This window comes from Taeniopygia guttata, chromosome 3 (assembly GCF_048771995.1).
Source record: "Taeniopygia guttata chromosome 3, bTaeGut7.mat, whole genome shotgun sequence".
Taxonomy (NCBI): Eukaryota; Metazoa; Chordata; class Aves; order Passeriformes; family Estrildidae; genus Taeniopygia; species Taeniopygia guttata.
The window spans coordinates 7,747,739-7,762,146 of record NC_133027.1 but is presented as its reverse complement, the minus strand read 5'-3'; the positions used below and the strand labels follow the sequence as shown (position 1 = coordinate 7,762,146).

Here is a 14,408-nt window from a genome sequence, read left to right as displayed (position 1 = left end):
GATGAGATCTTCTGCTGGTGCAAAATGTGAGCAGCTCCCTTCACCCAAGAGGAGCTAAAATGAGGTTCACATCACCTGAAAAAAAAATAGCCCTGACGGCTATCATTTAAAACAATAAATATTTAGATTTTTGCATAATGGTGTCCATTCTCAAGGAGTCTGAGGTGTGGTCCTACATGTTTATGAGTTGATAACTCCTAATTTTAGGCCCAGAAGAGGGATTAATATTCTCTCCTTCACCCTGGCATGTAATGCAGGCTGTAATGATTCCCAACAAAGACCTGAGAAATATTTCTACTTGTCCAGCCAGCACCTGCAGTCAAGCAAGGAGAAAAAAACATTCCCAGGGTTACAGGCACAAACCATGACTCCAGGAACCCGAGGTGGATGAATTTGGCAATGTGCCCTGTGCATGTATTCTGCTGCTTTAGTGATAACTGGTAACGTCAGTAGGTGCAGTAGATGTTTCATAGCTGTATAAGGCACAGTGGAAAGACAAGAGAGAATGGAGAGCAAATAACAGATGGTAAGGAGGTTGAAATGCTTTATGGTGCTTATTCCAGTCTTAAATGAAAAGGATAATAGTAACAGGGTATTTAGTACAATCATAGCTAACAGAGCTGGGAAGTCTTCATAAGGGAGAACTCAAAAGAAAAAGGCTGCTGATTGCCTAAATCACTTGAATATTCTTAAATCAGTGAGGCTAAATGAAATTCACCCTTGACTATAGTGCTTAAAAGAACTGGTGTGAAAAGAGGTTGCTTTATAAAAGCTTCTCCTGTCTTGTGAAGATGCTGCCATGGTTCATACTCCTTAAATCCCTTGGTGAAAAACACTGCAATTCTATGTACCTTAATGCTCTCAGCACCAAGCCCGAGTCGTGGCTGTGTGTGGTCGTGCACACACAGACACACACACAGAGCCAGCTTTCTGTAGCTGTTTGAGCAAAGGGAAGAATAAGAGTGAAAAGTGACATCGGTTTTGATATTTGACATCAGCTTTCTAGCTGATGAAAGGGAGCAGCATGTTCTAATTATTATTCCCCTTCAAAATAAGCCACGAGCTCAGACAAAAGAGGAGAGAAAGGAGGGGGGAATTCAGGAGAGAAACAGAATCACATTTTCTCACTTATCTAATTAAAGCGAGGTGGGCGAACAAGAGGGAGAGCTCACTGTGCTCAGGGAGCAATGCTGCCCCATTTATTCAGGGAAAGGTGGGAAATGGAGGCAGGAACTCCACTGGGCCCATGGGAATTGTCGCATCCCTGACAGAAAGGATCTGTTCTCCCAATGCTAATTGGCAGTCAGCTTTTGGACATGGTGGTAAGAGGAATACCACGTCCCCATGTAGTGGCATAGCTGTCTGTGCTGGTGCTTGGCACTGCTTTGCGTTGTGGCTGCGTCCAGTGCAGAGCAGCCTCGGGACTGTCGGGTGGCTCTGGGATGTCCCACCACACCAGGGCAAGGTGTTGGCTCCTGTCTTCACTCCATACATTTTACAACTTTATTTAAACTGCCCTTTAGCAACTTGTACAGCTTCCTGAGCAGCCTGTAGTGGGAATTAGCCTCCCCCGTGGGATTGCCTCACTCACCGGCAGTGTTCCTTCTTTCCGCATTATTCCCCTGTCCCGATGCCACGTTTTATTTTGGCTCCCATGTAAGGTTAAACGCCTCCAACCTTCTTAAAAAAAGCACTTCCTGAAGTCAGAGATTTGCCACCCACTGCCATATGTCCACTGTTTCCTGTCTTACGAGGTAATGACATTAAGATATATGCAGCCAAGTGCCTGACATTTGTGGCTCCAGGGAAGGAGCAGCCCTTGTACCTCCTAGAAAGCACCTCAGAAATGGATTTCAGCAAGGGAGGAGTGTCTTCTTTTATGTTTTGAGGTTGATGAAGTGATCTGAAGCCCTACTTGGCTCTGTGCCACACTAGAGATAGTAGCAAGGAGTCAGGAACAAACTGTTCACGGGGGGGGGGGGGGGGGGGGGGGTGTTTCCCAGCACAGAAGCACTATCACTTTTCCATCCCTTTTGCATCACCAAACAACTTTTTTATCCCCAAACAGTTGCAGAGTGGCCAGGTTGCAAGTCTTTAAGCTGTACCTAAAATTGTCAGCTCTAGTGTTGAAGAGAGCTAATAAGCTGGGGACTGGGAGTCAGCCTGAGACCCTTCATTCATCTCCCTGGGGCCACAGATCTGCAGGCACATGTGGGGCTCGGCTGTTACAACCCCACAGGTTGTTGCCTTTTTGCTTTGACAGAACTTGCACCATGGTGATGTGGCTCTCCATTAGGGGAGCAGTGTGAATTTGGAGGAGACATCCTTTTTTCCTTACAAATTTAAGCTTGCTTCTTCAGTTTAGGTGGGGTAAGGGGAAGCCCTAGAAGTGCTCACACGTGTCACTTCATCCTCCACCTGCTTGGCCAGCCCGTTACCCAGTTCTGGCCATATCCCTGTTCTCCCTTCTCACTGTGCCCCTGCTCCATTCCCATCCCTGCTCCTGCTCCTTTCCTGCTGTGACTTGGCTCTCACACACTGCAGGGACAGGCATGCTGCTGAAAAAGAAAGTAAAAGCCAAGTGGCTTCTGGAAGACCAGAGGCATCTGCAGGCCAGCAGATGCTGCTGGCGCCCAGAGTTTCTTGGGACCAGCATGGACCTCAGGAATATTTATTTGCATCCTGGCCTCAGTCCCAGTTGTAATCTTTGGATGCTGCAGCTTTATGAATATTTATTGTAACAGATGATTATCTTTTCTTGCTGCTCACCCTTAGTTTGCATCCTGTTTGTCTGCCTTGCTTCTGGAGTTCCATGTTTTCCCATTGCTCTGCTTTTCACTGTATTCTCATACAGTGTTGTGATATACCCAACTATATATAAAAATAATTATCTGGAGATGGACTCCTGTTTTTTCAATTGCAGTTTTCTCTCTTGGGGTTTTGTTCTCCTTTAAGCTTTGTTTGGTGACAGACAGCTTCATTTGCTCAGGTGTCCTTTACCCTCTGAGGTTTAATGTATTTGTTTAGAAGATGAAACTTACTGTCAGTATTTCTATAGCACCCTCTGGAGTCAGACTTCTCTAAAAGCTAGAGCTACATAATTTGTTTCACCAACAAATAAACACTACTAATTGAAAGATTATTAGCAATTGGTTGACATCATTCAGGCTCTACCACAGTTGTTGAAATCTGCCCTATTAACTGACTTCTGTTTCACATTTATAGTGTCAGAAAATACTTGTTGGGGGTTTTATTGCAATGCAACAACCGCACTCGCATTTCAAGGCTAATTCAGATAACTCAAATGCTCACTCCATGTCTCCACTGCACAAGGTGTTTCATTCAGCTGCAGTTCAAAATGAGCTTTTATTTCCAAAAACTCTTCCATACAGTTCTGTATAACAGGAGTTACCACCTTTTGAAGATTATTTTTGGTGTCTGGGACTAAACCCAGCCTGAGCCAGGGAGCTCTGAGAGCTGAATTGTCTCTATCCCACTCATTCACTAGGCAGGGCTTGTATGCAGCATCCATGACAAGTGTCTTTCCAGGCTGGGTGACAGGGGATGGTTTACAGGCAAGGAAGTGGAGATGCCAAGTGGCTGAGCTCTGACATGAAGGCTGCATGTGTTATTATTTCCCGCCCTCACAGTATGCTGCGGAGCTGCTGGCAGTGGTGCGGCTCCCCTTCATCCATCCCAGCTATCTGCTGAATGTTGTTGACAATGAGGAGTTGATAAAGTCTTCAGAGGCTTGCCGGGATCTGGTGAACGAAGCCAAACGTTATCACATGCTGCCACACGCCCGCCAGGAGATGCAGACCCCGAGGACCCGGCCCAGGCTCTCTGCAGGTAAAGCAAAACTTCCTTCAACACACCAACCCCCTGGTTCCACATTTCCTGGACATGCCCTGGGACAGGGCACAGACCTTGGCTCCTTCCCAGAACTTGGTGATATTTCGATCTCAATTTTCCACTGTTACTTTCCTTCAGAATTTGGGAGCATCTCCCAGTGGGTGGACATGGATGTTCAGATATATGCTCCTGAATTGGGGTTTAAAAGGAGCCTAAATTTGAGGAATTATTATCTTTGACAGAGAGTATAACGTTCCTCTGTTGTCCTGAAAATAAGCCCGTTGCCCTCTTTGCCTCAGTTTCTCTAGTTGCAGAAATAGGTGAATAATTTGATTTTTTTGCCATGGAGCCTCTTGTGGGGAGCATCTGCCTAATATTCGTCAAACACCTTCACTTTCACAGCCCTTTGTAAGTATAATATTTTCATATGGTGAGGCTGGTGTAAATATGGTATTTTTATACTGATGAGTACTAGATCAGACTGTTTAATGCCTCCAGAACAAATTGATCACACATAACATACTCCCTTTTAAAAACACATCAACTGTGAAGAACTGAGTCTTAAAAAGTTTCACACCTATTTTTCCTTTTTGGAAAAATGCATGGGAAAACCGTAAGTGCCCACCTTGCTAGCTGAGCCCACATCAAGGTGATGTGAGAAATATCCTAAATATTCGCTGAACAGAGAGTGCAGATACCACATAGGAAAACAGCATTCAAGAAGGGGTCTCATGAAGCAGGTGAATTGTTTTAACATGCTGCCTGTACTTCTGCCTCCCATAAGTACAACAGAAAGCCAGACAAAACTTTCTGTCACTGCCACTGATGCTAATGTGGCACGGCGATGGCATATCAAACCACGGCATTTGCAGCTTCGGGAGACTGCCTCATCAAGGCACCTTTCAGAAGGACGAAGTGTAGAGGACTTTCAATAGCAATCTACCCTAAAAAGTCTTTCATTGAAGACAACTAATGGTGTGATGTTTGAAGGGATTTTTGAAAAGTGCTTATTTTATGTATATAAAATTGTAGGTGTAATGTGATCCATTTCCAGAAGCTTGTTGATGAGGGAAAAGTGATTCTCTCAGGGTAAAGGAGGGTGATTATAGTTTTTTAGGTCAGAGTCTAATTATATAGAATCATGTTATTTTGCATATCAACAGCATTCATGGAGGCACAAAGGATCTCTAAACACCCTTTGTGGACTCGCTGCTGCATGTCACATACCCTCTCGAGGTCATTGATTATAATCAAGTTATGTCTTGCACAGGTGATTACATTTCCTGGTACGGCGCAAAAATAATGATCTCTTGTTACTGAGAAATATTTATTTTAAACCGTACAGCACTTTATCTTAATAACTTTTAAGAGAGTAACCTTGCTTGAATGACACAAATATATTTTTTGAAAATGCTAATGAAGAATGACGATAATCCATTACTCTGCAGACGCATTTCTCTCTGCTGCTGCTCCTAATCCCTCTTTCTGGCAGTCTCACTCCTGCCCCACACCTGTGCACACTTATCTGTGGGCTGGGAACTGTAACACATCTCAGCAATGGCTCCAGTCAGGAGACAGCTCCTGAAACGGTGATGCTTTCCAGCTTGTGGCCTCCTGGTCCTTCTTCTGAGCCTACCTTTCCTGGCAGCACATTGCACAGGGGCTTCCAATTACTGCAAAAAGGTTTTTAATACTTCAGCTAAATGCCAAGTCCAAACCATCCCCAGAACCTGACTCTTGGATGGAGTCAGGAAACATCCCAGGGTTATACTGTGACACGTCTCTGTGGGAATGAGTCTGGAGAGGAGTTTGGAGTAAAACAAGAGGTCAGATATGGCTCAGCTCTGGCTGTGAAGTGGGAATAAAACATCAGAGATGTGGACTTAAAAGTTTTGCATGAACAGTTTACTTGCTGGACACCTTGCATGTGATAGGCTTGGGGGAGCTTTTCAAGCACAGATAAAGCTCAGTAAATAACTATATTAATGCAGGGGCCATCTTTGTCATGTTTCTAGCACCTTGTAGACCAAGACCATGATCCATGACTTGAGCACATGTTATCTAGGTCTGGAAAATCTGCTTTCCCTGGGAAAATAAAAATAAATTAAAAAAAAACAAAAACAAAAACCAAGCCCAAAAAAAAGCCCAAACCAACCAAACAAAAAATAACCCATCAGAAAATTATATATTAATAGAGTGCATGCAGAAAGAATATCAGGATGAAGGTCCATAACCATAGCTTCACTTTCTCCAGACAGACATTACATTAGCTTTTAATGTGAGAAGACTTTATTTAGGTTAAAGTCCAAACATGCTTTTTCTGGATAATGACCAAACTCCAAAGCTATCACAATCCTTGGCAAAATGCCCATTTTCTTCAATGGAAGAAAAATTTGCTACCTGCAAGTCTCACTCATCTCACTCAAAGACTCTTGAAATAAATGGACATCTTTACATGGAACTGCCTTTTTATTTCTTTCCCCCCAAGTTTTGCCCAGATGGCATTCTCCCTCCCTAGTTCTCCCAAGAGTGTTCATAGTGTCATTCCTCACCCACTGCTCCCCCTACACACACATTCCATTTTTTTCTCACCCTTTGTGGTTTGATTGCAGACTTTAAACCAGATTTATATACGATACATTAAAATTTCCCTGACTGATGGGTGTTTTTGGATGGGTTCCTGCCTGATTGAGAGATGCCACTTTTATAATACTATTTTTCTGACTTGAATCCTAGGAGTAGCCGAGGTAATAGTCTTAGTTGGGGGTCGCCAGATGATTGGCATGAACCAACGTGCTTTAACAGCAGTCACTTGCTTAAATCCTCAAAACAACAAGTGGTACCCATTGGCCAGCCTGCCTTTCTATGACCGAGAGTTTTTCAGCGTGGTCAGCGCTGGAGACAACATCTATCTCTCAGGTAAGCACCAGATTCCATAGCAACAGAACCACAGAAGGGTTTGGATTCAAAAGGACCTTTAAAGGTCACCTAATCCAACCTCCCCTGCCATGGGCAGGGGCACCTGCCACTATCCCAGGTTGCTCCAAGCCCATGCAACCTGGCCTTGAACACTTCCAGGGATGGGGCAGCCACAGCTTCTCTGTGCCATGGCCTCACCACCCTCAATGTAAGAACTTCCTTCCTTATGTCCAATCTAAATCTCCCTTCTTTCAGTTTAAAAGTATTACATCTCATCCTGTTGCTACAGGCCATAATAAAAAGCCTCTTTCCATCTTCCTTATAAGCCCTCTTTAAGTATTGGAAGGTCACCCCAGACCTTTTCTCCAGGATGAAAAACCCCAGCCTGCCTAGGAGAGATGCTCCAGCCCTCTGACTATTTCCACACCCTGTCCTTGGACTCAATTTAACAGGTCCACGACTTTCTTGGGCTGGGGACCCCAGAGCTGAACACTGTACTCAAGGTGGAGTCTCACAAGGGCAGGGTAGATGGGGAGAATCATCTCCTCAACCAGCTGGTCATGCCGCTTTTGACACAGCCCAGGACATTGCTGACTCTCGGGGCTGTAAGTGGGCACTGCTGCGTCATTTCCTATTTTTTGTCCCTCAGTTTTCCCCAGTCCTCCTCTAGAGGGCTGTTCTCAATCCATTCACCCCCTCAGATTTACTGGGCTGGGAGAAAAGTTACAATACAGACAGCCCAGACAAAGCAGGACCTGCTAGAGTTTTACCCAGCTGCTCCAGGGGAGAAAAAAAAAAAAACAATTTAAAAAGGTAGGAAGAATGTTGGGAAAGAGGGATTTCCCTGCTTTTATCACTCTCCATGTCTCTGCAGTGTTAACATATTCTGAGAGCAGTCACCAACAATATTTTGCCGTTGCAACGTGAAGAAAATAGGTCTGACAACCATCAAGCATGCAAAGAGATTTCACTGCCATAGAAACACAATTTAAAATATTCTCTGTAGTTGAATCTAAATGGTAGGTTATGGAATTTGAGACAGACAGACTGAACTGCTGAATATGTGACCTACACTTAAAGTATTTGCTTACAGGAGCATTCACGTTTTGTACTTGTTGAAACCTCTCTTCTGACAGTAGTCACTAGCCCTATAATCTTCTTAGCTTTGGTGAAACTGAGACCACGCTCCTTAAAAGGCTTTAACTTCCAAAGTATCTGACAACACCATGCCCTGAGCATCACAGTATCTGGATTTTTGCAGTCTGTTGGTACCTCTGCTTGGCTAGAGGAGGAAAAGCAATTCCCACCAGACAATGCAAGAATGCTCTGATGGCAGCTGAGTGGGGGCTGGATGATTAAAAGAGGAGGCTGGGCAGGGAGGTGCGGATGTGTGTGATCCGAGGATGTCGTTGGGAGCACAGATGCACCTGGCATCTGTACCAGTAAGGGGTTACAGCTGTTGCCTTTCCCTTGCCGAGCTCTCTCAGTGCATTTTCTGCAGTAAATTGCTGCCTGTGGTGTTAAATTCCATTAATACTGCATAGAGACCCTAAGAATTGATTGGAAATTATTTCTTGATGTTTTTTTTTTCCCATGCTTGTTTGCCCATGCTTGAGAGCAGCTGGAGCAAAAGTCTTCTGGGGAGGCTTTTGTCAGATGTTGGCTTTTAGTTATTCTTAGCTGAGGTACTTTCCAATATGTACAGCCATTTTAGGCTGTGCCATACCTAGTAACAAAAGCTTAAAAATCCTAATTTCAAAGCTCATTTCAGCTTTTTCCCTTGAATCTGGATGAGCGACCGGATGGTATTTGGTGGCTGCAATAAGGAGAGCTGGAAATGCAGCTAAGAGTCAGTTGATATTTTGCTTTGCTCAAACATAAAAGACACAGGAAAAAGGGAAGGGGAACCAACAGAAGTGAGAATGGCCTGCTGCAAGCTCCAAGTACTGGACCTTGCACTGCATAGCATAGGTTTAGAGATCAAAATACCAAGGAGAAAGTCTGGTTTTCTCATTAAACTATGGAACTGTGCCCAGTTCATTTTCCTGGCTTGACCACTGACTGCTAGTGTGGTCCCAAATAAATAATTTCACCTTTTTGTGCTTCAAAACAGGATAGTAAGACACCCACTAAGCGGCTAACTTGGAAGCTTCAAGCAGAAGTTAAAAAATGACCAATATAATATTTCACGAGATCATCTTGAACTGTTTTACAGGAGTGGTACAGCTGGTTCTGTCTTTTATCTGCAAATGAAAATAAATAAGAAGTTTGCCCCTGAAAATTAGAAATTAAGCCTTCAGCCCAAGCACTGACTTTATTGTGCCCATATATGTGCTGCTTCAATCCAATACTGTATTAAGCATTTTAGGTTTCAGGCTGCCCTGTGTCTTGCAAGCCAAGATACATTCAGCCTCCTGACACTTTCTTGCAAGTGTTGCAGTAATTTAATAGACTGGAAGTTATTTATGAACACTGAGAAGGGTCTATCCCCTTATGTATGTGTCCCTCGTAGTCTGACATCTTGATTTCTTTATGTCATCTTATTAAAAAAACCCCAGCCTTCGGGGCACATGAATAAATGACACAGATATGCATCATCGGAACAGATGCTCAGTATTGAGGGTGATTTATTTTAATTAGTCAAATGTCATTTGAAGAGTTTTTACTTTGTAGCTGCTTTGATTGCTGTGTGTGGAGCTGCTGCCGTGGCAGGATCTCATGTAGCTCTCCCCTTCTCTCTCCCCCGCCCGCCGCGGGTGCCAGGCGGAATGGAGTCGGGTGTCACGCTGGCTGATGTCTGGTGTTACATGTCCTTGCTCGATAACTGGAACCTCGTGTCCCGCATGACAGTCCCAAGGTGTCGACATAACAGCCTGGTGTACGACGGGAAGATTTATACCATTGGAGGGGTTGGTGTGGCAGGCAACGTTGACCATGTGGAAAGGTAAGAAAAAAAAAAAAAAAAAAAAAACCCAAAACCCACAACTGAAAAAAAGAACCAAAAACAAATCATGTCTTGTTTGCTGGAGCTTTTCCTTCATGCTATGCTAAAGGACACATCAAATGGACTGTATGTGTTAAAGTAGGAAAGTGGGCAGGATTATATTTCATTTAAAAGCTTCAGTGGAAAGCATTGTTTCAAAACCAAAGAGGAAAGTTGCCAGCTTCTCACTTTGCTCAGGGGAGGGAAGAGAGGAATTAAGCTTCTTTGGACATTTTTCCAGGTTATACAATGAAGTAATAAACTCCCTTTGAATTTAGTATTGATGAAAGTCTTTACAGACCGCAGTAGTCCTTTGTAACATTTTTTAATCAAAAAAAGCAACAGCAAAGTAAGTTTCTTGTATGTGTTTTCCTAGTGTAGCACCTCAACTTTGTCCTGTCTGGAAGATCCTCCCTTTGGTGGTCTTGGCCTGGGGCTGGGACCTGCCAAGTGCAGAGTAAAACAACCAATAATAAATGGAAACAGTTTTGAATTCCTGGCTGAACAAAGATGGGAGAGAATGGAAATTTCTCTTTTCATGTAGACTCCAGATGTAATTTTTTTCACATGGAACTTAAAATAACAGGAAGGAACAAAAGTGCAACAAAAATATTTCACTAAGTAAAATTCCAAAACCAACTGATTTCTTGTCACCCATGGCATTCAATATAGCCATACATTTTATATCTATACAATTTTTTCATTAAAAAAATAGAATTCACTTTGAAATTCAGTTTATGAGAATATTCTATTCCAAAAATATCAATACAGTCTTAGCCTTCCCCAAACACTTAATTGGGAAACATACTTGGGAAATGTTTTTCCTAACTCAATGTGGCAACCAAAAATATTTTTGTCAGTTTAAATGCTGAATTTGAATACTTCTTCAGTAACATTTTGAAGCAGGCATTTTCCAGTAAAAATTGCCTTAACAGGCAAGACAAATAGGGATAGGTCATTAGGAAGAATTTCAGAGGAAGAGAAAAACAACACATTTTTCAAAAGGTTGGGAACTGGTGTTGGTGATGATGCTATCAGCCATCAGGGAAATGCAGACAGCAAAGAATGAATGATAAGTTATAGCAGTGAACACAACATGTGAACACTGCTCCCCTCCTTCACCCAGAACTTAAGGTGGGCACTGCCCATGGGACTTACTTTGAAGCAAATCTCATCCTTTTCAGCAGATTTCTCTGAAGGTATTCATCCCATAATTTAAGTCAGTAAATTTTTCACTAGCAGAACTGTTTTTGTGAACACAGGAAGAAGAGAGCCCAGGAAAGAGATGCTGCTTCATTCCATGAACAGCAAAAGAATGTTATTGAGGAATCTTGATAGTTGTCATTGATTAAATTATCTCTTTTCAGTTTTCCTTGGGCCTGATTTCTGTCTCTGCTCTGATTATCATGACCTATTAAAGCTTCCAAAATGCTGGTCAGCTGAATGAACCCTAAATCAAGCAGAGTCCCTCCCGCTCCCTCCCTCTCATGTCAGTCACCCCAGCCCTCACCACAGATGACATTGCAGCCTGCAAAGTCACACTCAAGCCCTTGGTGGCCCCTGCTTGGCTCAGTGAGAGCAGCAGTGCTGGTTTTCCATTGTACCAAGCCCACCAGGAGACCTGGATGTAGGAAAGGAGCAGATTTCCTCCCTATCATTTCAGTGCACACTGTCTCAGCCACAATAAGGATGTCTTGTCATGGGGATTTGTTAAACCCGTGGTTATAATTAATCTGCTGTTGTCTATAGAGTGGCTTGTGAGACAGAGCCATGGAAAAAGTGCAGCATGGCCTCCTTTGGGCTATGCCAGGAAATGAGAGAAGTTTGGGGATGTTTCCTTTTTTATTCTTCATATTAAAATGACAGTAGGGGGTGACAGAAGTGAAGCATAGCATGGCTGAAGCTGTGTTTTAGGAAGGATGTTTCAGGGTCTGCTGTCAGAAGTGCAGGTGAGGGAAGGCTGACTCTCCCAGCAATGCTGAACAAAGTCAGGCCTTTTCACACAAAAGCACTTCCCATTTGGACAAGGCAGGATTCCGGAATTTAAATTGCTGTACCTATTTTTGCAAGCAGTGAGGATTTCTGAATTTGGATTGCAGCTTTGGAAACAAACACACTAAAATACATACTAAAATTACTTTAATTGTTGAATTGGCTGCTGTGTTACAAGCCGTGAATGCCCACTTTTTGCCTCTGCTTTTCTTCTCTCCCCTCCTCTAGAACTACAAGAAACCAGCTTTCTCCCACCATATTTCTGTGTGGATTGCACATTCCTCTTTCAAATACTGTGTTGGTTTGGATGGGACAGTGTGATGCAATTGCTCAGTAAGGGGTAAACCTCTCTGTCATTCCAGCAGGTCATATAAAAGCACTAAATTAAAATAATGTGGCATGGTCATATGCCACATTATCACAGTTATCACTCCTCCCCTCAGTGTGGAATTGCAGACACACATTCCTGGGTTTGGGGTAGTTTTTCACCTCCTAGAAGGCCTCTGAGATTATAGCCCTGTTATTCCCCCAGATGGAGGTGCAGGGGCTTATGCAGGCCTGACACACAATGCAGTCCTGGGCTGTGCCACCAGTGTGAAGGGCAAGGCACTGAACATCCTCCCTCGCTGGACCACCTACCACCTCCCCTGGTGTACATGCAGCTTATCTTTCCCAACCACATTTTGCTTTCTGCTTGCTCAGTCAGCCCAAGCGTGACCATGCCCAGCTTTGGCCAGGTTCTGACGTGTGTCTGCTGGCATGGTGAGGAGCATGTCTCCACTCCAGAGTGACTTATCCTGACCTCACCAGTAAGGAGACCCAGAGCATGATGCCTACAGGGTGTCTCACTGCAGTGGGTATTCGAAGACAGAGAACATAGCATTTTCTCCCAGTTTCTTTCTTGTTCTTCACCTGTTTTTCATGGAATTCCTTTAATACTTGATCCTAAATGTTTAAAATCTTACAAATAGGTTCTTCACAGCATCTTGCTTTTTAAAAGCAAATGTCAGACCACCTTAGCTATACCTGATGCCACCTGCCTACACGTAATACATGTGCTGCAGCATTACAAAGCATTAAAGCAAGCAGGGACCACTGGACTCGTAATGATTTATGGCATCAGCTCCTGTGTCCCTCTCTCCATGCTTTTGGTTGTGTCATTGATGCTGAAGGGTGAAGCTTCACCCAGAAATTCTGGTGCCACTTAAAACAGCGTGTGTTTTCCCATCAAATTCAACAGGGCTGAGATCCTTTACCCGTTATATGCCATTTGTCTGTAAGGAGGCAGCAAAAATTCCATCTCAATGGATAATATGGGACAATCAATCACAAACAGATGAATAGGAGTCATTTGTTACTCATCTTAAAATAATATGCATGTGCCAGAGGGGCTGAGTTATAAGTCCATTTTTGTGGCTGTGCATGGGTATATGTTCAGGGAAAGTTATGTTTTTGCAATGAGTGTTTAGGGAAATAACAGTGTGGCTGCAGTTCTCCATCAAGCCCCTCTGGCAAGGTTCTGTGTGACAGGAAGCAAGTCATTAGGTGTTAGGCGAGAAGTATTACACTTTCTGTCTTCTTCTGAGATATGAGTTGAGTTGGGAGCTGGTGAAATGAAGTGGATCCACGAACTAAGTCTTTAGATAATGGATGGGCCCTGTAATATATGCAATTTGAGAGCCGAGAAGGCTGCATATGCTGACAAGACAATGTATGTGACTGGAAGTGTGGAAATGTGGGTGCTTTGTGGTTATTATATGTTTGAAGGACAGAAAAAGATGAATCCCCTTGACCTGACAGCACTTTTACAATAAGGTTGTCTAAAATTGGGAGATTACTTTTGTTGGCAGTGCATACGCTGAAGACAGTCTAAAAAAATCAGTGTGAAGAATAAGCTTTATACATTTTAGGAACTGGTTCAAAACCTATCATTTTACTGAGATATGATCATGTAGGAATTAGGGGTTCTCCCCCAAGGAAGGTAGACATTTCTTCACTGGATTGCCATGCACTGGAACAGGCTGTGCAGGGGAGGTATTTAGAAGTCATGTAGATGTGACACTGACAGACATGCTTTAGTGGTGGGCTTGGCAGTGCTTTGTTAATGGTTGGACTCAATGATTTTAAGAGATCTTATCTATATGAAAGAAAATTAAATATATTGCCTTGTTTTAAGATAGTTTCTTAAGCCTGTCAGAAGAAAAAAGGTAAAAAATAGTAATTCATTGTTGTGATGTTAAATATGTGAATCATCTGAAGAGCAGTTCAATATGACACTGTACTGCTTTAGTTTAAATAGAAGCTTTCCTGCAAATAGAATTAAATAATTATAACTGAAGGATTTCTTGCAGACTGACAGAAATGGTTAGTGTGTAAGCAGCTGATCATGATGTAAGGATCTTATAATGTGAATAAATGAAGATACACATACTACTGTTTAACCTAGAAGGAGAGAAATTAAGAGACTGAGGAGGAAAAAAAATACTATTTTCAGGTACTGAAGAGATCAAAAGTCAAGAAGGCAGTGAAGCGAGTGGCACAGCTTGAAATGAAGGGTTTTCTGCTGTTAATACTGAGGTGGTAGAGAAAGAGCAAGGAAGGAGGAGTTGAATGAAATGAATGAAGGACAGGGAAGATCAGTCCCACAGATTAAATCCTAAGA

The 14,408-nt window shown here is 43.1% G+C and overlaps 1 protein-coding gene across 5 annotated transcripts in view; it reads left to right on the top strand.

Moving 5' to 3' along the window:
• Positions 1-14,408, top strand: part of KLHL29 (kelch like family member 29) — a 386,612-nt gene that overhangs the window by 346,406 nt on the left and 25,798 nt on the right. For all 5 annotated transcript variants that reach the window (XM_030269454.4, XM_030269456.4, XM_030269453.4 and 2 more), the window contains 3 exons: positions 3,651-3,849; positions 6,589-6,771; positions 9,535-9,715. In XM_030269454.4, the coding sequence (XP_030125314.1) occupies positions 3,651-3,849; positions 6,589-6,771; positions 9,535-9,715 (563 nt within the window). The remainder of the gene's footprint in view (positions 1-3,650; positions 3,850-6,588; positions 6,772-9,534; positions 9,716-14,408) is intronic.